Source organism: Nipponia nippon, unplaced genomic scaffold, assembly GCF_047370975.1.
Source record: "Nipponia nippon isolate SJK-2023a ecotype South Korea unplaced genomic scaffold, ASM4737097v1 scaffold_34, whole genome shotgun sequence".
Taxonomy (NCBI): Eukaryota; Metazoa; Chordata; class Aves; order Pelecaniformes; family Threskiornithidae; genus Nipponia; species Nipponia nippon.
In genome coordinates, this window is record NW_028262352.1 from 2441485 (window position 1) to 2466553 (window position 25069).

The 25069-nt window shown below is 38.1% G+C and overlaps 1 protein-coding gene across 6 annotated transcripts in view; it reads right to left on the bottom strand.

Moving 5' to 3' along the window:
- LOC104022190 (transcription factor RFX3-like) overlaps positions 1-25069 on the bottom strand; it is a 150457-nt gene that overhangs the window by 29519 nt on the left and 95869 nt on the right. For 4 of the 6 annotated variants that reach the window (XM_087770931.1, XM_087770929.1, XM_087770930.1 and 1 more), the window contains 7 exons: positions 20366-20440; positions 15808-15989; positions 14913-15032; positions 8670-8791; positions 6945-7057; positions 6003-6118; positions 5360-5514 (listed from right to left, as the gene is read on the bottom strand). In XM_087770931.1, coding sequence (XP_087627057.1) covers positions 5360-5514; positions 6003-6118; positions 6945-7057; positions 8670-8791; positions 14913-15032; positions 15808-15989; positions 20366-20440 — 883 coding nt within the window. The remainder of the gene's footprint in view (positions 1-5359; positions 5515-6002; positions 6119-6944; positions 7058-8669; positions 8792-14912; positions 15033-15807; positions 15990-20365; positions 20441-25069) is intronic. The other 2 variants (XM_087770933.1, XM_087770932.1) reach the window with 1 other exon arrangement.

A 25069-nucleotide genomic window follows, 5' to 3' on the forward strand; every position in this document is an offset into this window, starting at 1 on the left:
TGGGGGGTGTAGGCACCCTGGGGCCTGTGGTGTCAGCTACGGGAGTGAGTGAGGGTCCTAGCATCAGTAGTTGGAGGGGGCCATAGCTCTCTGGATCATCATCATAGAATCATCATATGGTTTGGGTTGGAAGGGACCTTTAAAGGTCCAACCCCCCCTGCAATGAGCAGAGACGCCTTTCACTAGATCAGGTTGCTCCTAATGCACCCCGGGATGCGGTTTGCCCTCTTGGCTGCCAGGGCACACTGCTGACCCATATTGAGCCTGCTGTCAACCAGCACCCCCAGATCCCTTTCTGCAGGGCTGCTCTCCAGCCACTCCTCTCCCAATTTATACTTTTACCCGGTGTTACTCTGTCACAGGTGCAGAATCCGGCATTTGGACTTGTTAAATTTCATGCCACTGATGATTGCCCAATGCTCCAATCTATCTAGATCCCTCTGCAAGGCCCCTTGTCCCTCAAGAGAGTCAAGAGCACCTCCCAATTTGGTATTGTCAGCAAACTTGCTAATGGTGCATTCAACTCCTGCATCCAGATCATTGATAAAAATATTGAACCGAACTGGCCCTAGAATTGAACCCTGAGGAACACCACTGGTGACCGGTTGCCGGCCAGATGTAGCCCCATTCACTATAACCCTTTGAGCCCTGCCGTTCAGGCAGTTCTTCACCCAGCGCACCATGAACCTGCTCATCTCACAGTTGGACAACTTGTCCAGAAGGATGCTGTTGAGGGACAGTATCAAAAGCCTTACTAAAATCCAGAAAGACTACATCCACCGCCTTCCCTTCATCCACTAGGCGGGTGACCTTATCATGGAAGGATATTGAATTAGTTAGACAGGACTTTCCCTTTGTGAACCCATGTTGACTGTGCCTGATGATTGCATTATTCTTTAAATGCCTTTCAGTAGTACCCAGTATGACCTTCTCCATAATTTTTCCAGGTACTGAGGTTAGACTAACAGGTCTGTAGTTTCCTGGGTCTTCCCTCACACCCTTCTTGTAAAGTGGAATAACATTGGCTAGCTTCCAGTCAGCAGGGAACCAAGACCTTTGGTTGGTGATCGAGAGGGGTCCTGCCGTAACATCCTCCAGCTCCTTCAGTACTCTGGGATGAATCCCATCAGGCCCCATGGACTTGTGAACATTCAGCTGATACAGCTGGTCCCTTACAATTTCAGTGTCCGCAAATGGAAAGTCACCGTTCCCGCACTCGTGGTCCTCCGACTCAGGGGACCGGGCAGCCCAAGGTCTATCAGTATTATTAAAGACTGAGGCAAAAAAAGCACTGAATGCCTCTGCTTTTTCTTCATCCCTATTAGTCCGGTGACCATCTTCAACAAGTATCGGTCCAACGTTTTCCTTAGACCTCCTCTTGCTATTAGGGTACGTAAAAAGCCTTTCTTGTTGTCTGACACAACACTGGCCAGTTTCAACTCTAACTGAGCTTTGGCCTTTCGTGCCTTCTCCCTGCGTATACGAACCATGGCTCTGGAATCTTCCTGCGAAGCCTGTCCTTGCTTCCAGAGATCATACAATTTCTTTTTCCTCTTGAGCTCCTCAAGGAGTTGCCTGTTCAGCCAAGTTGGTCTTCTGCCCCGCTTGCTTGACTTTCGACACACTGGAATTGCCTGCTCCTGTGCTTCTAAAAGGTGGTTCTTAAAAACTGACCAGCACTCGTGGACTCCTAAGCCCTCAAAAGCAGATTCCCAGGGGACTCTGCTAAGTAGCTCCCCGAATAGCTTAAAGTTTGCTCTCTTGAAATTCAGGGTAGCAACTCTGCTGTCCTTTTTTCTCATTACACTGAAAATTTTAAGCTCAACCATTTCGTGATCACTGTGGCCAAGACAGCCACCTGCCATCACATCTCCCACGAGTCCTTCTCTATTCACAAACAACAAGCCTAGGGGGGCATCTTTCCTAGTTGGCTCACAGAGTACTTGTGACAAGAGGTTATCTCCCACAAACTTCAAGAATTTCCAAGACCTGCTCGTCACAGCAGTATGATATTCCCAGTTGATGCCTGGGAAGTTGGAATCTCCCATAAGGACAAGGGCTACCGATCCAGAGATTTCTCCTAATTGCCTATAGAATAACTCATCAGTGCTATCATCCTGGCTGGGTGATTGGTAGTAGACACCCACTACAACATCTCCTTTGTTTTCCATCCCCCTAATCCTCACCCAGAGGCTCTCCACCACATCACCGCTAACTGTAAGGGCTGTACAATCAAACCTCTCCCTTACATATAGTGCGACACCTCCACCTCGCCTGCCCTGCCTATCCCTCCTGAACAGCCTGTAGCCCTCCATCCCAGCACTCCAATCGTGGGACTCATTCCACCAAGTCTCACTAATACCAATGATATCATGGCTCTGGGAACTAACCAACACTTCCAGTTCATCCTGTTTGTTTCTCATACTGCGTGCGTTGGTGTACAAGCATTTCAGATATGCTCCTGAGCCCTAAATCTAAATCTAAATCTACCCTCTTTCAGTTTAAAACTGTTGCCCCTTGTCCTGTCACTACAGGCCCCAGAAAAAAGTCTCTCTCTGCCCCCTTTATATATTGAAAGGCCGCAATAAGGTCTCCCTGGAGCCTTCTCTTCTCCAGGCTGAACAACCCCAACTCTCACAGCCTTTCCTCATAGGAGAGATGTTCCAGCCCTGTGATCATTCTTGTGACCCTCCTCTGGACCCGCTCCAACAGAACTGGATGCCCCAGAGCTGCGTGCAGTACTCCAGGTGGGGTCTCACGAGAGCGGAATAGAGGGGAGAACCACCTGCTGGTCACGCTTCTTTTGATGCAGCCCAGGATACAGTTGGCTTTCTGGGCTGTGAGCGCACATTGTCGGCTCATGTCCAGTTTTCTGTCCACCAGTATATCCCCAAGTCCTTCTCCGCAGGGCTGCTCTCAATCCCTTCATCCCCAGCCTGTACTGATACCAGGGGTTGCCCTGACCCAGGTGCAGGACCTTGCACTTGGCCTTGTTGAACTTCATGAGATTCACATGGGCCCACTTCTCTAGCTTCTCCAGGTCCCTCTGGATGGCATCCCTTCCCTCTAGGGAATCAACTGCATCACTCAGCTTGGTGTCATCTGCAAACTTGCTGAGGGTGCACTCAATCCCACTGTCTGTGTCGTTGATAAAGATATTAAACAGTATTGGTCCCAGTACGGACCCCTGAGGGACACCACTCGTCACTGGTATCCACTTGGACACTGAGCCATTGACTGTAACTCTTCGGACGTGGCCATCCAACCAGTTCCTTATCCATCTAACAGTCCATCCATCAAACCCCTATCTCTCCAATTTAGAGGTAAGAATGTTGGGGGGGGACTGTGCCAAAGGCCTTACAGAAGTCCAGGTAGTTGACATCCGTAGCGCTTCCCTTGTCCACTGATGTAGTCGCTCCATCGTAGAAGGCCACTAGGTTGGTCAGGCAAGACTTGCCCTTGGTGAAGCCATGTTTGCTGTTTCCCTGTCATCTGTATGCCTCGACATATCTTCCAGGAGGATCTTACCAAGCACGGAGGTGAGGCTGACTGGCTGGTAGTTCCCAGGGTCCTCCTTTTTATCCTTTTTCAAAATGGGTGCAATGTTTCCCTTTTTCCAGTCACCGGGGAATTCTCCTGACTGCCATGACTTTTCAAATATCATGGAGAATGGCTTGGCAACATCATCAGCCAATTCCCTCAGGACCCTGGCATGCATGTCATTGGGTCCCATGGACTTATGTATGTTCAGGTTCCTCAGGTGGTCTTGAACCTGATCTTCTCCTATGATGGGAGGAACTTCTTTCCCCCAGTCCCTGCCTCGAGGTTCAGGGGCTTGAGAGATGTGGGAAGAGAGATTGCCAGTGTCAGGGTGACTGAAGTCCCCCAGGAGGATCAGAGCCTGTGAGCGCAATGCTTCCTGTAGCTGGAGTAAGAACGCTTCATCGACATCCTCCCCTTGATCAGGTGGCCTGTAGTAAACACCAACCACGAGGTTTCCTTTGTTGGCTTTCCCCTTATTTTTACCCATAAGCTCTCAACCCGTTCATTGCTGTTTTTCAAAGACAGCTCTGTGCAGTCCATCCATTTTTTTAGATAGAGGGCAACCCCCCACCCCCACCCTTCCTTCCTTGCGTGTGCTTTCTGAACAGTTTATAGCCATCGACTGCAGCACTCCAGTCGTGCGATTCGTCCCACCAAGTTTCAGTGACAGCGATTAAATCATAGCTTTCCAGGTGCACAGTGGCTTCCGTCTTTTCCTGTTTGTTACCCATGCTGCGTGCATTGCTATAGAGGCACTTTAGTGGGCCTATCGACCTTGTCACCTTTTTAGAGGAACACAGCCTAATTCCTTTGAGGCATTTCACAGGTGTTTCCCTATTGGTTCCTAATATTTCTTTTAAAATTTCTTTTAGTATTCTATATTATATTTTATGTATATGTAATTTTAATTTCTTTTTAATATTTAACACGACATACAAAACATGCAATAAATGTTTTAGGAAGGAATTTAACCTTCCTGTAAACCAATTTAAAATCATTTACTACCAAAAGCAGCCTTTAAAAAATACCATGCTTGAGCAATGATGGATACTATAAAATCATCTTTCTTTGAAAAGAAAGCTCTATTCCTGATAATGGTCAGTTGGCCATAATACTGTAATTGATTGATGAGTCCTTCATACTGGAAACAGAACAGAAAGTATAGTAGACTGGAATAATAAACAAGACTTAAAATGTTTGACAATGTTATGTTGGTTTAATAGGTATCAAAACTGATAAGATTTTAGCAGCCACTGATAATACATAAATGTTTAATTATTGAAAAATGAAATGACAAAACGTATACATTTTGCTTTTTTAACAGCTAGAACTTTTATATATAAAACTTAAGCTAAAGACTACTGAAGTCAGTGGAAAGACTGTCTGACATTAATGGACTCAGGCTCAGGGCCATAGTGCATTCACAGGTGTCAGGTAGACTAGAGCCAGCATTGAAAGGAACCCAATTTTATCTTAAAATTAAGAAAAACTTAGAATTTGCAGTGACAAAAGCATATTCCATAGGGAAATATATTCTTAAAACTTCTAGAGACTTTCCTAAATGCAGTGAAATATCCACTCTCCTTTTCTTTAAATACAATGCTTACATCAACTCCAGTACACCTTCCTACTCAACAGAATTAAGGAAAGATGACACACACTACGTTTACATCCTTCCAAATCATTCCCAAAAGTTTCACGTGAGGCACAAAAAAATCACCACATCAAACCAAACCAAACCAAACCAAACCAAACCAAACCAAACCAAACCAAACCAAACCACAGTCATACGAGATGTTATCTGTGTTTAACTTACTAGGAATAGGTCTAAGGACATCAGGAATGAGAATCTCCACCAAAGCCTGGTACATCACATGGTCACAATTACCCATCCATTTCAGAATAGACTCATTTTTGCACAGAGTTATCAGTTTTCCTTTTGGAAGTCGACTTTCTATTTCACTCAAATTGCTGGTGTGAATAAATGTAACAAATGAAAATGCATTTACATACAGATAAGAAAAGTACAATGGACATTGAAATTGAAAAACTTTATAAATGTCTCTGTTACATCCAATTGAAACTCTTTAACTTCTTAATATGAAACTGGGGAAAAATGGCATCCAAAGTTATGCTCCAGCCCATAAATTATGCATAAGTATGATAAAAATGGTCCTTGCAATTTAAACGAACTGGACAGTATATTGTGAAAAGATGTTTTGACTTTATTTATCCAAACAAAGGAAAAAATAGAAGATGTATACAATCATTTTAAGGCTGCAGTTTGACATATACCAACAGCGTATATGTCAAATAGCAGACAACACGAATTGAACCTGAAAAACTACTGATATCAGAAAAGGTTCTTAGCCTATATGTAAAACTAAGACGTTCTTTGATTTGACTCCTGCTGTTATATTATGATGGTGAAAAGTAAACAAAAAGAGACATTTACTGACCTCAGTTCAATAATAGCTGTGTCGTCAGCTGGAGCAGAGGGAGAATAGCGCCAGAAAGTTTGCCACAATTTTTCTATCAGGCTAAACTGAAGATTCACAACAACATCCACTATTGCCTAAAAAAATATAAAACAAGTGCAGATAGTCTTCTACCTCATCTCCCCCTTGCCCCAACTCCTCCCAGGGGTATAGCTCCCCCTGGTCTTTTTGCAGAAAAAAATAGTAAAATGTATGTTTATAAATAAACATATATCCGTTTTAATAACTTTTTAGCAACAAATTTTCCAACTGTCCCTACTAGTGTGGACAGAGACTGAGATCAGGCCAAATGCAAATACAAGGAAGCCTCCAGAAAAGAACCTAAGCACATATATCAGGTGAATTCACCTGAACAGAACTTTTAACACTATTACAAACACAAAGGAAACCTGCTATTTCATGAATTTTGTTACTTCATTACATGTTTTAAAGCACCTTCAACAATAATTTTAAAACACATTATTCAATATGAAATGTGGCCTTAAGTTCCTAAACAACCTGCTTCTTTAAAACTTGAAGAAAAAAGTAAGTTTGTTTTTAACATAAACATTAGAAATAACAATTTAATCTGATTTCAACTCCTATAAACAAAAACAAAACTCTGTATATATATTACCTAAAATTCAGTTTATCTAAAATTCTCAAAACCTACACATGATTACATTCCAGTATTGGTATTCTATTACATGTTATTTTCTTTCCCTGTAAAGAGAGAAATTCCAGAGAAGTCTTTTTGCAAACGTCCTTTCCGATGGAATAAGCAAAATATTTGAGGAGCACATCAGATACAAGTAGGTTGGCTGTAATGTGTTTTGTGTCAGTCATCCTGTTGTACTGATTCTCACTAGAAGACATGAATTTTCAAAGAATGATGATTTATGTGAAATGCCTCTTTTCTCTTACCTCACAGTGCTCTCGATAAAGACTTTGCAATGATTTTATGTCCTCAAGGGTAGTACCTTCTGGCAGAGAAGACATTTCAACTTCTCCAAACTCTGGAAGTACTCGAGATGCATCTGTTTCCATGACAACATAACAGAAGAAAGCTATTGTGAATGGTGCCAACTACAGTTCGATTAGAAAACATTTAAGGATCATGTAAAGAAATAAAGTCTAGAAGGTCATAATGCCCAAAGAGGTATGTCTTTCATATTTAATATGTTTTAAAGTTGCAATAAAATTGTGAACAAACCAGCTGGCTATTTTTTAAGCAAAAGGAGATGTTAAATTATTCTTGACAGATAGCAGATAAAAATGATTTCACATACATATTGTACCTGTATATAAAAAAAAGCTAATATAATATAATTAATATAATTTAATAGTTTTTGCTTTGATCAACTGAATAGTTTTTGCATTGTCATGCATGTTACGGTTTAGTAGACTCAGCAGCATATATTTATTTGAAATTTACAAGGCTTTCAACTGTAGCCAACATGTGCTTTTACCATTTATAATAAATGTTTCCAAGAGATACACTGGTATGGGGGGAAAAATGCACTGTCAACTGGGGGGGCAGTGGAAGGGAAAATTCAAAAACATGTGAACTATAGCTTAAGGTTCCCAATGATTTCAGTAACAGCAAGGTTAGGCCAAAGGATGTGGTGCTTCAAAATCCCAATATATGAACTCAAAACTCAATGTACAATTATTTCAATAACACATTTAATAAGCTTTTTTACATTAGCAAATTACTAAATGTGGGAATAAATGAGATAGTGTTTTACTTTGACGAGATGCAGCTGTGCCCTTGAGGCTTGTTACAAACAGGTTCACAGGAATGCAGCTGTGGCCTTGAGGCTTGTTACAAACAAGTTTGTGAAACTTAGAGGCAGAAAAATAAGGATGAGATTGGATACATCCCTGAAAGAGGAATTTGTGTGCACCAGCTTGAAGAACCAATAAGTAATGCTGAAGAGACGCGTGGACACAAGACAGTAGCCAATGAAATGGGTTTTGCTTGCTCATGAACACTAGAGCATATTATAAAAGGGATAGATTGTAAAAATAAAGTGTCTTCACTTGTCTTCGCCTAAACTCATATGCGGAGTCCGTGTTTAATTGCCACAACTAAATTACCATTTGCTTCCACAACTGAGAAATCGATATGCTTAGTTACATCAATGAATGCATAAAATGCACATTTTTAAACACGAACCTTGGTTTTCTGGTTTTAACTGTTTGGCTCTTTCCATTCATAATGTTGCAGCACAAACTCAATGCACTTTCTTGTCAATGGTCAACACAACTGCAGTGCAAAAATATAATCCCAATTTCTGTCCATATTCAAAAAATTGGGAACCCAGTAGAAATTAATAATCTTTTAGGGCAAGATTTTCAGTATGCATTTTTGTATAAAATGCTTCATTGCAATTGCATAATAATAATATACAATGCAAGTAGATTTTGTACATTTTTTCTTTTATATCTGCATGATACATATTAAATATTGCAGAAGTCTTACAATATACAACATATAGCTTCTATGAGTATCTTTTTGTTCTGTTATCAGTGAGAGTTTTAAACAGGGCAACATAACTAAAATAATTATTGTATTTGTATGACGATGTTCATGACAATAATGGGGTTTATTTTATTTATACAACAGTATAACACATCTTTTCATACCTAAAAACTGTTGATGATGTTGACTTTGGGCAATTATAGTTTGTTCAGCAGATGTGCCTGTTTGTTGGCCACTTCCTGTGAAACCATCTGCAACTCCATCCACTTTCTGCACAGGCTTGTACCTGCAAAATTATCAAATACAAAATTATTCTTTATGTTCACTTTTTTGTAAGTGCAATGTCACACTCTGTTCTGCCTGATTTCTCAGTCTCAATATACAGTTTTGCTAGTTCACACACAAGAAAAAAGTAACATCAGAATAATTGTAGTAAGGAAAGGTAGAACATTGGCAATGCATTATAAAATTCATAAAGCTGATATCACAGCACAACTACCAATTTCTTGTGGAATTTAGTTTAAGAACTATACCACTAAGACCTAAAGGTCATTTACACTAAACAGAAACACAATCTTTCCTTTTCCAAAGGACTTGCCTTCCCAGGAATCAAGTAGCTGAAAAATAAGGTTTAATCACCTTAAGAAGGGCCATGTATCTGTTTGGAGACAAAAGAATTTGAATAATTTTAAAATGTAACAAAATTCTCATGAGCTCAGAAGGTCTGAGAAGGCTACTTAGACTTACACTAAGTAGCTGAACCAGGGGAGGTTCAGACTTGATATTAGGAAGCATTTCTTTACTGAGAGGGTAGTCAAACACTGGAACAGGTTTCCTAGAGAGGTGGTCGATGCCCCATGCCTGTCAGTGTTTAAGAGGCATTTGGACAATGCCCTTAATAACATGCTTTAACTTTTGGCCCTGAAGTGTTCAGGCAGTTGGACTAGGTGATCATTGTAGGTCCCTTCCAACTGAAAATTATTCTGTTCTGTTCTGTTCTGTTCTGTTCTATTCTATTCTATTCTAAACTCTTCATCAGTCAAGTCACAAAAGCTTTTATAAAGGATAAAAAGGACAAAGATACAAATAGGAATCCTGGTTTGGATGGTCAGATGTTAAGACCATCACACTGACAGGCTGAAGATTCTGCCTGCCATCTCCAACACAACTGAAAATTAATTCTGACCCAGCTCTTAGTGATAAGGACTTGGAAGCTTTGTCCTTCTGAAATAGCCTTGCAGCCAGAAGAAAACTAGAGAAAATTTGGTGCAGAATGCAATGCATGTGAACTGTCACTCAAGTCTGAAATTGCACTGTGCAGCTTGTAAAGCTTTGTATTAACTTTAGAAATGTCAACAAATTCCACTCTGAAAACGCTCCTCTTAAGCAGTTGAGTCAGCTGTGAGCATGTTCTCATTTTGATCTTATTAAACAGATAATAGGAATGCCCTATGTAACTACTTATATTTTAGTTTATGAGAAAGCTCCCATAAGAAGCAAGATTCTGGTCATTCCAGACATATTTAACTATACAATAACATAGAACATGGGATATACAAGAAGTATACTTTTCCAGAGAAGGCCTCTTGGCCTGATTAACATAAAGTATGATAACTTTAGGAATGTTAATACTTGGAAACAAAAACTTCTATCATCTTAATCTCTAGGACTTTTATATGAAGCCTGGTTATTGTAAAGGCCCAGGATAAAATCCCAGGCCTGTTGAAATCAATAGCACAACTGTAATCAACAGCACAACTGTAATCAACTTTAAAAGACTAAAGTTTAATCTCTAGTATCACAGTAGCATTGAACTCTTATGGATAAACTTCTCATCACTTGATAGATCTATTTGCAGTCCAAAACCCCTCATTTTGTAAGAATTTTTAACTTTATTCTCATTATACTTTATCATTAAAAATACCTGGCAGAAGATCAGTTTCTATATATATTTGCAAATCAAAATCAGTATGTTCACATAGTTCCACTAGTTTCTACAAAATGTATTCTTTCACAAACTTTTCAGCTCTTGGAGTAGAATCCCAAGTGCCTTGAATGCATAAAAGTAACAGTCCTTTGAGTTTCTGGGGTTTAGAAAGAACTTTAAAAAAAAAAAAAGCCAACTTAATCCACTGGTGCTAGGAGTCAGGATTATCCTATCAGTTGCTCCAATGTGCTTCATGTAAAAAACATTGGGGAAAAGTCTTAATTCTGGCATTATTACAAGTGACATTATAGGAGTCAAACAGTTTCAACGGCATTAGAAAATAACTTGCAAAATGTAACCGAGGAATGAAAAAAAGAAAAGATTCTTTTTCAGGTCTTTCAAATGAAACTTGAGCAGAGTTGTTAACAATTTTAGATTTCCTGTCTTTTATGGGCAGTAGAGGGTGACATTTTTGCAGTTCAGGCAATGAGAGGCTTCCAGAATTCCTGGCAAAATCCTCTGTTTATACCCAGGCTACTCTTTGCATTTTTAATTACAGACAGGGGAAAATGTTACTACAACTGATTTACACAACTACTTAATGGAAGAATTTAGCTTTTTTTAAAATTATCTGACCCTTTTTCCTATTTCAACTCTGAGTTTTCCAATTATTTTTTTTTTAATTAACTGCTAAGAGAAGAGGCACTGAAAAAAAAATAACCAACCTTTTAGAAATATAACAGCTTTCAAAAGATGCTTAGCTTTACTCAAGAAGAATAGAACTTTAATTTTATATAGCTAAAAGTAAGCACAATAAAAGTTTGGAGAGTCTTTAGCTAATAACAAACATTCTCAAGTTTTGAAAAGTACGGAAATCCAACAGAACTAGACCACTGAAATATGAACATGAAATTAGTTAATTCAAAACCCAAAGCAAAATGATGTGTTTTTCTCATTATTAACATAATTTACAGAAGAACTTAATTGATTCCCATAGTCCAATCCTACACACTGTAATTAAACTGAAACTTCCCACTCACTCCTCAGAAAAGTTTAAGAAATTTTGACTAAAATTTGAAAACAGCAACCATTCAATAGTCATCAATAAGATAAAGCAGAAATAGGAAGGAGTACATGCCAAACTTCCTGTTTGGTATTAAATGGACACAAAAGTAAGCAAATGAATAAGAAAAAAGTAGAAACTACTAAAAAAGAAAGTCATCAAAATGGATTGACTAAGTCACAAGGCAAAGTAAAAAAACGTCTAAGTTTTTCTGCAAATTTTGTTGCTTCCTTGTAGTTGCCGTGCTGACAATATTAAAATATTTACTGAGACTCTCAATATTTAGTATTACCTCAAAAATCCAATTCATGCACTTACATAATTTATTGGTAGGCTCTGTTTTCATTAAAAAAAAAGGCTTATACTGTTCTGGCTTGCTGAAAAATAAACTCTAAGGGCTTTAGAAACAGAAACCAAACTAAGCTCTAATAATGTATTAGGGTTTTTTCTTTCACTTTTATTCACCAAAATATTTGGTTTTGATGTTACCTTTTTCTATTCTTAATCATCTTTTTTTGTGAGATCCATTTACTATTCACCGTCACACCTGTGTTTGACCCAGAACTGATAGATAATTTCAGGGAACTACAGGCCGGTCAGCCTCACCTCAGTCCTGAGAAGGTGATGGAGCAGCTAATCCTGGGAACCATTTCCAAATACATGAAGGACAAGAAGGTGATTGGGAGTAGTCAGCATGGATTCACCAAAGGGAAGTCATGCTTGACCAACTTGATAAACTCCTATGATGAAATGACTGGCCTGGTAGATGAGGGGAGAAGCTGATGAAATATGGGCTAGATGAACAGACAGTGAGGTGAATTGAGAACTGGCTGAATGGCTGTATTGGGTTTACATGGCAAGGTTTTGATAGCGAGGGGGCTGCAGGGGTGGCTTCTGAGAGGAGACACCAGAAGCTGCCCGCATGTCGGACAGAGCCAGTTCCAGCCAGCTTCAAGACGGACCCGCCGCTGGCCAAAGCTGAGACAAATCAGTGACATTCATGTCACCTCTGTGATAACATATTTAAGAAAGGGTAAAAAACTGCTGTGCAATAGCAGCTGGGAGAAAGGCGTCAGAATATGTGAGAGAAAAAGCCCTGCAGACACCAAGGTCAGTGAAGAAGGAGGGGGAGGAGGTGCTCCATGTGCCAGAGCAGAGATTCCCCTGCAGCTCATGGTGAAGACCATGGGGAAGCAGGTTGTACCCCTGCAGCCCATGGAGATCCACAGTGGAGCAGATAACCACACTGCAGCCTGTGGAGGACCCCACGCTGGAGCAGGTGGATATGCCCTGAAAGAAGCTGCAGCCTGTGGAGGGCCCATCCTGGAGCAGGTTCCTGGCAGGAACTACGGCCTGTGGAGAGGAGCTAGAGCAGTCTGTTCCTGAAGGACTGCACCCCATGGAAAGGACCCACACTGGAGCAGTTCATGAAGAACTGCAGTCGGTGGGAAGGACCCACGTTGAAGAAGTTAATGAAGGACTGTCTCCCGTGGGTGGGACCTGATGCTGGAGCTGGGAATGAGCTTGAGGAGGAAGGAGAGGCAGAGACAACTGATGAACAATGAACTGACCACAACTCCCATTCTCCATCCTCCTGCACTGCTCAGGGGGAAGAGATAGAAGAGTTGGGAATGAAGTTGAGCCTGGGAAGAAGCGAGGGTTGGGAGGAAGGATTATTTTTACATTTGTTCTTATTTCTCATTATCCATCTCTGTTTGATTGGCAATAAATTAAACTAATTTCCCCAAGTCAAGTCTGTCTTGCCTGTGACAGTAATTGTTGAGTGATCTCCCTGTCCTTATCTCAACCCACTAGCATTTCATTGTATTTTTCTCCCCCTTTCCTGCTGAGCGGCTTGGTGGGCACTTGGTGGGCAGCCCAGGTCAACCCACCACAATGGCCAGGCCCAGAGGGTGATGATCAGTGGCAAAAAGTCTAGTGACTAACAGTGTACCCCGGGGGTCAATACTGGGTCCAGTTCTGTTCAATATCTTCATTAATGATCTGGATGATGGGGCAGAGTGTACCCTCAGCAAGTTTGCTGATGACACAAAACTGGGAGGAGTGGCTGATAGGCCAGAGGGTTGTGCTGCCATCCAGAAAAGGACCTGGGGGTCTGCGCGGACAGCAAGTTGAACGTGAGCCAGCAATGTGCCCTTGCCGCAAAGGAGGCCAATGGTATCCTGGGCTGCATCAGGCAAAGCATTGCCAACAGGTGGAGAGACATGATCCTTCTCCTCTACTCAGCACTGGTGAGGCCACACCTGGTGTACTGTGCACCTAGAGTCCTGTGTCCAGTTCTGGGCTCCCCAGTACAAGTGAGACATGGACATACTGGAGAGAGTCCAATGAAGGGCCGTGAAGATGATTAAGGAAGTGGAGCATCTCTCCTATGAAGAAAGGCTGACAGAGCTGGGACTGTTTGTCCTAGAGAACAGAAGGCTCGAAGGGGATCTCATCAATGTATTTAAATACCTGGAGGGAAGGTGCATAGAAGATGGAGCCAGGCTCTTCTCAGTGGTGCCTAGTGACAGGACAAGAGGCAATGGGCACAAACGGAAACACAGGAGGTTCCGTCTGAACAGCAGGAAACACTTTTTTACTGTGACAGTGACTGAGCACTGGAGCAGGTTGCCCAGGGAGGTTGTGGAGTCTCCCTCCTTGGAGATATTTAAAAGCCATCTGGACACAGTCCTAGGCAACATGCTCTAGGTGGTCCTGCTTGAGCAGGGGGGTTGGACCAGATGACCTCCAGAGGTCCCTTCCAACCTCAACCATTCTGTGATTTTGTGATTCTGTGAATTCAATTATTTAAACATCTTGGCATTTCCTTCCCATAAACCATGTAGCAGCAGTATGTCAAAGGCAAATCAGCCTTCCGTTTGGAAGTCTGAGCCATACAGCAGCTCCAGCTGAAAGGCAGGTCTATTGCCTAATAGGTGAGGCAAGCCGCTACGTGTGCATTTCTTCCAGGGTTTTGATACATCAGTTCTTGCCAGGAGGAGGAAATCAACACAAAGCTGAACCTAATCACAAGCTCTTCTATAATTTTATATATGTGCTGCTTAAAGTAATGAAAATGAACAACAGAATTTGAAATCCAAAGCTCCTATTAATTTTTTTTCCAGCTTGTGGGAAAATAACCCAAGACCACCAAGAAGTGTCTGTTCAGAAGAATTGCATCATATTTTACTTTTATTATCACTTTTTTAAAATTTCTGAGTTTTTAGGTATGTGCTCTCTCATGTCTACTGATATCGGACTCCAGTGATATCAACTGCAGTTCTGACAAACCTTTATTTTTCACAAGAGAAGTTAGACAATTTCCATTAGAGGTTCAACTTTGCCACATAAATGAGGACAGATAAGTCTCCAAGAACTAGAAATATGAAAAAGTAGTTTCATTTAACACTGTACCTCTGTTTCTGCTGCATGGGTTGCTGTCTCATAGCCATATATTGCATGTCTTCTTGTAGCCGATTAAGGGGAGAATCTGGTTTGACACGAATCCCATAATAATGGTATTTGGAGTTCCCCCTTTATGAAAGAACAAAAATAACATTAGTTTTATGCATATACATCATACTCGCTTCACAACTTGCCTTGACTGGAAAGCAGTACATAAAAATTAGGCTTGACTTTCCTCTCACTCTAGTATAAAACTGGTATAACTCCACCAGCTTCTGGAAATTGGTTCACTTAAACTATATTTTCCAGCACTTTACCATTGGACTTCATTTAAATAGAATAAGGAAAGTAAAAACCAAATAAATGACTTATGCAGTCATGGTGAATAAAATGATTCCATAAATGGGGTATGCTTGTGAGTGAGTGAGGGTTTGTGTATGTTTCATTAGTCAACTTCAGTCCTGATCAGCTGGAGAGGAAGAACAGAATTGGGCTATCTGCATTCATGTTTATGTGCTATTGGTGTCTATGTGGGTGCTGGTAAAGAAATTGCTCTACATTAGCTTGTGTGATTAGCTGTGTTAGTGTCGTGTGTGTTTATCTGCATCTTTGGAACACATGTTCAGTCTCACTACTAGCTGGACCTGCAAATGGGAACAGCAGTAGCTGCATCCATTGGACTGAGATGGAAGATATCTGGGTCTTAAGAGTACACAGAATCTGGCTATAGCAGACTGGGAGTCCTCTGGGTCCTGAAGACCACTGGATTTGGCAACTCCCTTAACAGTAAGGTTTTAAATATTTTTATTTGTTTGTTTGCTTGCTTGTTTTTAACATACAAGCTTCATGTTCACAATTATTATTGATATTTTCTATTACACTTTAAGATTTCATTAATGCAAACCTGGTTCCCAGTCTTCTGGTCCGTAATCCCATGAAGATTGACCGTATGAGTTTTCCAAAAGAGGCAGCATTAACTGGATCTAACTTGTGCTCCTGACAATGACGTAAGTAATGGTTGTAAAGGGTACTTCTGGGGAGACTCACTCCTTCTGCAGTTTCATAGTTGTCTAAAAGCCATTGGAGCTATATCAAATATGAAAGAGTGAACATATGTAAATTCAGTATTACTCTACTAAAAAAAATCTTAATTGTACAACACAGACCTCTGTTTAATACAGTGAGTTTGTTCTTCAAGCAAATAATCTCTTTAAATCTCTTTCAATGCTAGATATGCCATGATGCCTTAGTATCTTTTAGAATTATAAGGAAATAACAAAACTCATTGCACTTATGACTTCAGAAAGCTCCACAAAATTTTATTCCAGCTCCAATATGCTGGAGCCTCACACAGTTGTATAATCCATTTCAATTTAGTCCACCAAAGCAATTAATATGACCAAGATATGTGTTTAAAGTACAGTAAAAGATATACAAAGTTTATGTGACATTTAATATGCTACTCTGCAGGGTTATTTACTAATAGATCACTGAACAAATTCTTTTCTACTAATGTTTGATATAACTTGTCATTTAAAGAACATGAATATCAATATTTTAATGCCCATTACTCATGAAATATGTTTCCACTCTGACCCTTCTTTATTGCAGAACTACTAGTAAAATTTAGATTATAATGAATATATTGGACATACAGTTCTGTTTAAGTCAGTTGTGAGCAATTTACCAAGCACAATACATGAAAAATGAAAAAAAAAAAAAAAAGGAAAACATTTACTCCAGACCTTTCAAAGACCATCTTCATGTTTACTTTCTTACAGAAATCATCACTGGAACTATCATGCTTAGGTTTCTAAACAAGAGCTCTATGCAAAGATGCAGGAGAAGCAAGATCTAACTGGTTCCAAGATGGATGCAGATAATGTTGCACTTTAAATAAACATAACAAAAAAGTGCAGTTCATCATCCTTATATCAACTTGTAGATATAAATGCATTATTAAAAAAGTCTTATCATTCACAAATGTATTTTATCTTGAGCATTTACAATTCTGAAATAAAGCCTGGGAAAAATATTATTGTAAACTTTTACCTTTACTTGAGTGTATTAACAAAACCATTTCACTAATCACCTAAGTATATCCTAATTATATCTTTCAACCTTTCCATTTAATCTATACTAATTAGATTATGGAATATGAGCTATTTCTGTTTTCCCTCACAAAGAACAAAGCGATTGACAAACAAACAAAATTATTTCCCAATTAACTTCTAAATATAGCATTAGACTTTTTTCCAGATTAATTAGAATTTATTAGGATTCATTTAAGTGCATTTTACTAATGATCTGTATTTGACAGATATTCTTTCAACCACAGCTTGGCATTAGCCAACAAAGCAAAACCCAAGATAAGTACAAATTAAGGATTTTTGCTCTAGGGTGAAGATATTTCAATAACAAAAACTTGAAGTGATTACTTGGTAGGTTACAGTCTGGAAAGAAGAGTGTCAATAGCTGAATACCATGTAAAACGGTAAATAATCTGCAGACATTATAAAGTTATTGCAAATACCCTTAAATATATTTTTGTATTTGCAGAAATCTAATTCTAAAATTGAAATGTCCAGACTTTGATTTCTGACTCGTGGATTTATAATATTAACAACATTGGAATGGTATGAAATGGTTTACACAGAATGGGTACTCGAATGGTTTACACAGAATGGGACTCGAACTTCAATGAAACTTCAATATTTAGAAAACATTAGACTATAAATTAGTTAAGTCAATTGCATGGAAAAAGAAATCAGGAAAGGAAATAAAATAGAGGAAAATGAAAAAATCATTAAAATGAACAGGTATTAACTTAGGCAACAAAACACCAGCTTAAGGAAGAAGCTAGGACTAAAATCATATTTACTGTCCTTATTTGAGTCATAATTCAATAAACATTTTAAAAATAGGGAAAACATCCAGTAAGTTTGATCTGGGTTCCATTAATTTCTTCCAAAATGACTGAGGCTAGGAAAGAGCAATTATTACAGCAAGATGCGGGTGGTCTTTTTTTTTCACAGAATCAACAATATATCCCTCTATTTGTCTTTCAGTAGTTCTGAAAATACCTCAAAACAGTTAAGAAAAATCAGGATAAGACTACCATAACAGACAGATGCAAATCTCATTATTAGGAAGATATTTTCATAGAATAATAGAATGGTTTGGGTTGGAAGGGACCTTTAAAGATCATCTAGTCCAACCCCCTGCCATGGGCAGGGACACCTTTCACTAGATCAGGTCGCTCAAAACACCATCCAACCTGACCTTGAACACTTCCAGGGATGGGGCATCCACAACTTCTCTCAGCAACCTGTTCCAGTGTCTCACCACCCTCATCGTAAAGAACTTTCTTCCTTATGTCCAATTTAAATCTACCCTCTTCCAGTTTTAAACCATTGCCCCTTGTCCTGTCACTAGTGAAAAGTCTCTCTCCATCTTTCTTAGAAGCCCCCTTTAAGTATTGAAAGGCCACAATAATGTCTCCCCGCAGCCTTCTCTTCTCCAGGCTGAACGACCCCAACTCTCTCAGCCTTTCTTCATAGGAAAGGTGTTTCAGTCCTCTGATCATTTTCGTGACCCTCCTCAGACCCACTCTATCCCGCTCTCTATGTTATTGATGAAGATATTAAATAGTATTGATCCTAGTATGGACCCTTGAGGGACACCACTTGTTCCTGCTTTCCACTTGGATACTGAGCCGTTGACTTCAACTCTTTGGTCGTGGCCATCCAGCCAGTTCCTTATCCATCTAACAGTCCATCCATCAAACCCCTATCTCTCTCCAATTTAGCAGCAAGAATGGTGTGGGGGACCGTGTCAAAGGCCTCACAGAAGTCTAGGTAGATGACATCCGTAGCTCTTCCCTTGTCCACTGATGCAGTCACTCCATCATAGAAGGCCACTAGATTAGTCAGAAACAATTTGCCCTTGGTGAAGCCATGTTGGCTGTCTCTAATCACCTCCCTCTCTTCCATATGTTTTGACATGTCTTCCAGGAGAATCTGTTCCATGATCTTTTAACTAGTGCATAACACAGGAAATAGGGGAATACAGTTTTCTGATGTAGAAAAGCTTGTCCTTTAATTCATATTGTTTTCAGTGTGAAGATTTTGGACTTCCTTGTCAGATTCAAGGTAGACTTATCAATTCTTTGTATATCTAAGTTTTAAGACAGATTATTGACAATTTGCAAAAAAAATTATCATCCATTTAATTATGATATTAAAATAATTTTAGCATATTTCTAGGTTGTCTTAACATTGAAACAATTATTTTAAAAACATCCAAAATGATCTAAAAGTCCTTCTTCACATTTTACAGAATTCAATTTCCCTTACCCAATTTTAGCATTTTCTAAGAAAAGTAAATTCTTTTCCAAGAAATTGTACTGGCTCTTGCTGTCTTCTTCTACCATGATGATAAACTTTGACAAAACAATTTTGGTTTTCACCTCCATTTTACTACATTCTTGGGGGGGGGAATGTGTGTCATCAAAGCAAAATAAGTGTATAGCCTCTACCCAATATACTCATACATTCATATCACAATCAATATTTAAATTTCTCTGGTAAAGGAATACAAGAATCTGAAAAAATATGTAAGTTTATGTTGGTTAGTAAGGCTGAGAAGCAAAACCGATGCAGTATGTATAGAAATTTAGCAGCATTAAAAAATACAAAACTATTTATACCAACTGAAGAAAAAACCATGTCATTTACATAACATTTCAAGAAAGACTAGCACTGTTTAAAAACAAACTGAAGATTAAACTTTGAGCCTTTCTCCTTTACCTAAAAGTTATATTTAATGGCTTTGCCACTATATTTGCAACCATCTTTTTATGCAAACATCTTCAGCTTTCTCTTATGGAAAATTCCTAACTACAGGATTTGCAAAGACAGAACAAAGCAAGAGGCAGAAGAATAAAACATATTAGAGACTAACAGATTATTTTAATTTTTTTTATCTCATCAAATGGATCTTCAGAATTCTTATCTTATAATAAACTTATTCAGAATAATAGAAATATTTAAAAAGAAATCTAATTTTTTTTTTTATTCAAAGTGTGTGCTGCTTCTTTCCTCCCTTCACCTGCTCCTAAAGTATTATATTGGGTACACAAATTGTAGAAAATTATTTTATAATGTCAAACCCAGACTACTTAAGAATTATTTGATTATTATTTTTACATTTACGTTAGGACCTGCAGAACAGGTAAATACGTTAAGCTGTGTTAACACAATACAGAACCTAGAAAAGAAATGCACTCTGCAATATCTCATGACACTTGACAAAATATAGTGACAGAAGATGTAGATTGCAAGCAACTAAAATGGAAAGATTAAAAGGAAAAAGTAGCAATAAATTGAAACAAACATTTAGAGGCAGGCTAAGCATGCAGAACAAGGAAGAGATTAGCTTTCATGAAAGAAGAGACAACTTACATGGCTGTTGAGAAGAGAGCTTCTGTGAGTAGAAAGACCATCAGACTTTTGCAGTGTCTCAATCGCCATTTCAATCTGATAATAGATGTCATTAAAAAATGACTCAAGACAAGACAGTAAAAAAGGCTGATCAGAAAAATTCTGATAGATTGCCTTAAGTTCAACAGAAATATTTAGTTCAGTCATGGCTAAGGGATATTTTCTACTTAAAGGCCTCATCCTGAAGTCCCCATGAAGGCAAACCTCCTCAGTGAAGTCAGGGAGGCATTTTGCTTGCATATATACTGCAGGATCTCACTTTCAAAGTCCAATTTACCTTCCTCCCTGCTCATGAAATAAGAGAAGTGGATTTACCAGTAAGCTACATATTGCAAACAGTAAAAATTACTGAACAATCAATGTTTTCAATAAAAGAAAAAAAAATCCCAGAATAAAATCCTAAGAAAGGCCTCAATGTTTCTTCCTCCAAGTATTTGAGAAAGACATGTGCACACTTTGAATGTGAATTAGAAACAAAGTTTCTGCTCTGCAACCATGGAGTAAAATCTCAATCATTCAGTAGGTTTTGTGCCATTAGTTTCATTGGACAGGATATGACCCCTACAGCCTGTCAGAGCATTCTTTGAATCCAGAGCTCTCAAAGTAAACGAAAATTGGAGGTTTACACAGACAGCAAGATCCATCCTTAAAAAAAGAAAAAAAATCAGATGGGTTCAGAATAATAGTTTTAAAAGAAAAAGTATTATATACCACTAATTATACAGTCGTATTACTCCTAATACAAATGTGTAGACAACCATACCCATTCCCATTCTTCCCCCCCATATTAATACATCTTTTGATTAATTCTATAATGACAGCATTAAAAATAAAATTACAATCTAACTGCAGTTTAGCTGCAGAGCTAGAATAGCAAAAACATTGAAAGTGATAGAGACAATGGGATGTACAGTAAAAGGCGGCACATAATTAGCCACATTAAATGGAAAAACCACAAAAGCAATGGAAAAACATTTGTACATTTAAAACCACTTATTCTCCCTGTAGAGAGTTTTAAAATAAGTCTTCTCTATCCTTCTTTAATTATTACAGTATTATCCAAAGAGTTTATGCTGGCAAATTACACTACTAAAATGAGTTCACTCAATATATAGCACAAAACTGGAAAATATTTCAGATCATATTTCAATTAGTGCATAAATACAATTTGCTTTCCCCTTTTTATAAGCTAATCAAATAGTATTTTTACTGTAGTAATTCTCAATGAAAAAGGAAGTCTTTCTTACAACTGTTTAATAGTAGAAATATAAGCCTTTTTATAAAAGCATACAAGTATCTGATTAGTATGTAAGAAAATATACTTCAATATTACAAAACTAATGTTTAAATCCAGATTTTTTTCTTGCTTCAGTGGAAAACACTGTTAGGTCAAACTATTCAATCAGACAGAAAAGGTCAAATTTAAAAGGATACAGTATGCTAAAAATTAAAAGGTTAAGATTTCATCAGACTAAGATCAACTTACTATATACTGCAACCATAGACTCTCCCATCTTAACATGATATTATAACATGATATATAATTTGAATCATAATTCTGAATCTTACTCCACTTTGACAATACCTTGTCTACAGCAGTACTACAGGACTAAAGTCCTGCCTCCTGCTGCTCGTTCCAGCTATTACACTACCCTCTCACTTCACTGAGACAAGTTTTTGTAGCCTGTTCAAAGAACCAGTCCTTTAAAATCGTAAATTAATAAGTTTTATATATATGTGTGTGTGTGTGTGTGTGTATATATATAAACACTTCCCTGCTTTGGTGACAGCATAGCACTACAAACAGTTGAGGGAACAAGGCACTGGGGAATATATGTGAATATATGTCACCAATATTGCCACTGAAGACAATATATCTGTGGCCACAGATACATAGATTTTAAAACCAGAATCTTAGTGATTATTATGATCGGCTTGTCTTATTTTTTGAATAGTGTAGGTCAAGAAGTGTTCATTACTGCTAAAATTCGCCATTAATTATTTCATCAATCTCATGAAGTATTACTGAACTAGAGCAGCTCTTTCAGAAAGATATCTTATCTATATTTAAAGTGATAAGTATTCACCATATTCTAGTGTAACCTGTTCCAATAGTAATTATTTTCATTATTAAACATTTTGTACATTATTCCTTGTCTAAATTCTGATGAGTTGCATTTTGAGCATTACCTGCTACTGAAATATCTCTTTACTATCAGAAAACTTTTTCCCATGCAGGCACCTAACCATAGACAAAGCATCTCTTAACCTTCTCTAGCATGTAAATAAAATAGGCTTAACTCAAAGGCAGATTTTCCAGACAGTTAATAATTTGTCTTGCTAATTTTGAAAACTTCCAGCTACTTCTGCATTCTCTCTCATTCCAATGTATTTTATTTTTAAAAATCTCAAGCTTCCAGTAGGCTTGGGTCCTCAGGCTTTCAAAATGTTCTATGTGAAACAGGCCCCTGCATGTGCGGGAAGTGCTAGCTACTTTAATGGCAAGTTATTCAAGTGCAGAATCTGTTCCTTCAAGCTTTTAAGTTCAAAGTTAGGGCCAGGAACTTAGACTTTGGTTCTGGAAAAAAATGAGCATGAACTTAAGTTCACCTTTATTCAGAGTAGCATTTAAGCATATATCCCAAATTAAATAGGGATTATCCTGAATAGTGCTGGGTTTTTTTTTTTTAATTGTAGCCTTGACATTTTGGAAAAATTATGAAAATAAATGTAACATTTTAAATTATATTCTACACATACAGTGATTAATTAATAGCATTCCTTACATTTCTAAGGACAAGCAGTCAGAAGTTACAGGCTTATTTACAACTGGAGTGCTAAACGACAAAAAAAATAACACATCCATCTGTTAGAATGTGTGATCAGTCATATATTTCTTCTTTTTAAAAGACTAATTCAAAATGGAAAGACATCATTTATTAAAATGTTTTGACTGATAACTGAAAAAAGTTATCATTCCCACAGCAACCCCAACCAAACCATGTTAAAAATATCTGCATTACTAATTACTAATGCATGTAATTATCAGTGTATATATTAATATAAACATGGGGGGGAAATTACAGCACGATAATTATGGGAATTGTGATTTTAGACTTCTCCATCAGTTCACTCGGTTTGCCACCTAAAATGCTAATTTATCATCTGCCATAGTCATTAATGGTTAAGAAGGGTATAACTTTTCTGTGGATAATAAATTCAAAACTGTGATTATTATACATGTCAACTAAATCCTACAAGTTCAATTTTTATGTAATCTTATTAACTGTTCCTGTTAGTTTAAGTCCTATTGTCCATTAACATTTTATCAGATGAACATATGCGTTAATGTCTCAGATGCCTTTATAGTATATACACAGAACAACACTTAACAATTCCAAATTCACTTTGAAAAACTGCCTTCCTAAAAGTCAATGGCAAAGAAATATTACTTTCTTCATGATTCAAGTAATTGACACAAAGTACTTAAGTTGTTCTGAGGAGGTCAAGACATAAGGAAAAAAAAATCCTCAGAAGTTTAAGCTCTGAGGTATTGAAATTAACATGGACATCCTCCAATTCGTTTTCTATATTTGTTTGCATTTCTAAACCCCTCTTCACTGACAGTAAAACAGGTTGCTTTTGGTAATATCTTAAACTTTAAGACATTTGCTGCCTCATGTCCAAAAGAAGTCCATGTCTCTATCTACACAGGCACCTATTTTTACCTTTATCTGCTTCCTTTTATTTTTATCTGCTATATCTTTAGCACCTTTTATCTGCTTCAAAATTGTTGCCATTGTAGGCTTTAAACCAAGTGAAATACTAAAGAAGTTTTCATCAAGTGAAGAAATTCTTCATCATTGTGAAGAAATTCCTAATTCATTAAATGTGTATTAGAAAAATTAAATTCAGCACAGCTAATTAAGCCTTGGGTACTAGTGATAACTGTGTGATAGTGATATGGTACAGACTCAAAAATCTCTCCAAAACTTTGTCAAGCTTACTTAGGATTTCTAGAACAGGCACACTCCACTGAACTCCTAAAAAACACATAGCAAGAGCCATACACTTCCACAAGAGTTAGTCCCATCAGGATTAAGAAACAAAACAGAAAGTTCAGATAATTATTTTTAAAAATTCAGAAAAAAATATGACAAGACAGAGTTGGCAAGAGATGAACTGCCACTTTTAGAACAAACTGGCTATTTAATTAGACACACAGGAATCCACTCGTCTAGAAAAGTGCTAACACCATGCCACTGAAAATTGGACTGTTATGATAGCAGTCAGTGGCTAGTCATGTTTGACCTACTTTACACATTTTTCACAGAAAAAAAAGAAAAGGAACAGACAGAAATTCACCTCGGGAATTCAGAGGCATCTCAAATATCAAATTTTGAATACCTCAGAAACAAAAAAGTCATTGTGTTCTTTTGGCCAATTTTTAATAATGAGAACAATGCACTCGAATATATTTTAATCCCAACAACATTTCAACTTGATTTCTGTTATATTTCTCTACTGAAAATTATTAAATCAATTGTATCAGAGTTTTCCATAAGAATGTATCGGGTTTATGTGGCAAGGTTTTGGTAGACATGGGCAGTACAGGGATGGCTTCTGAGACAAGACACCAGAACCTGCCCCCATGACAGACAGAGC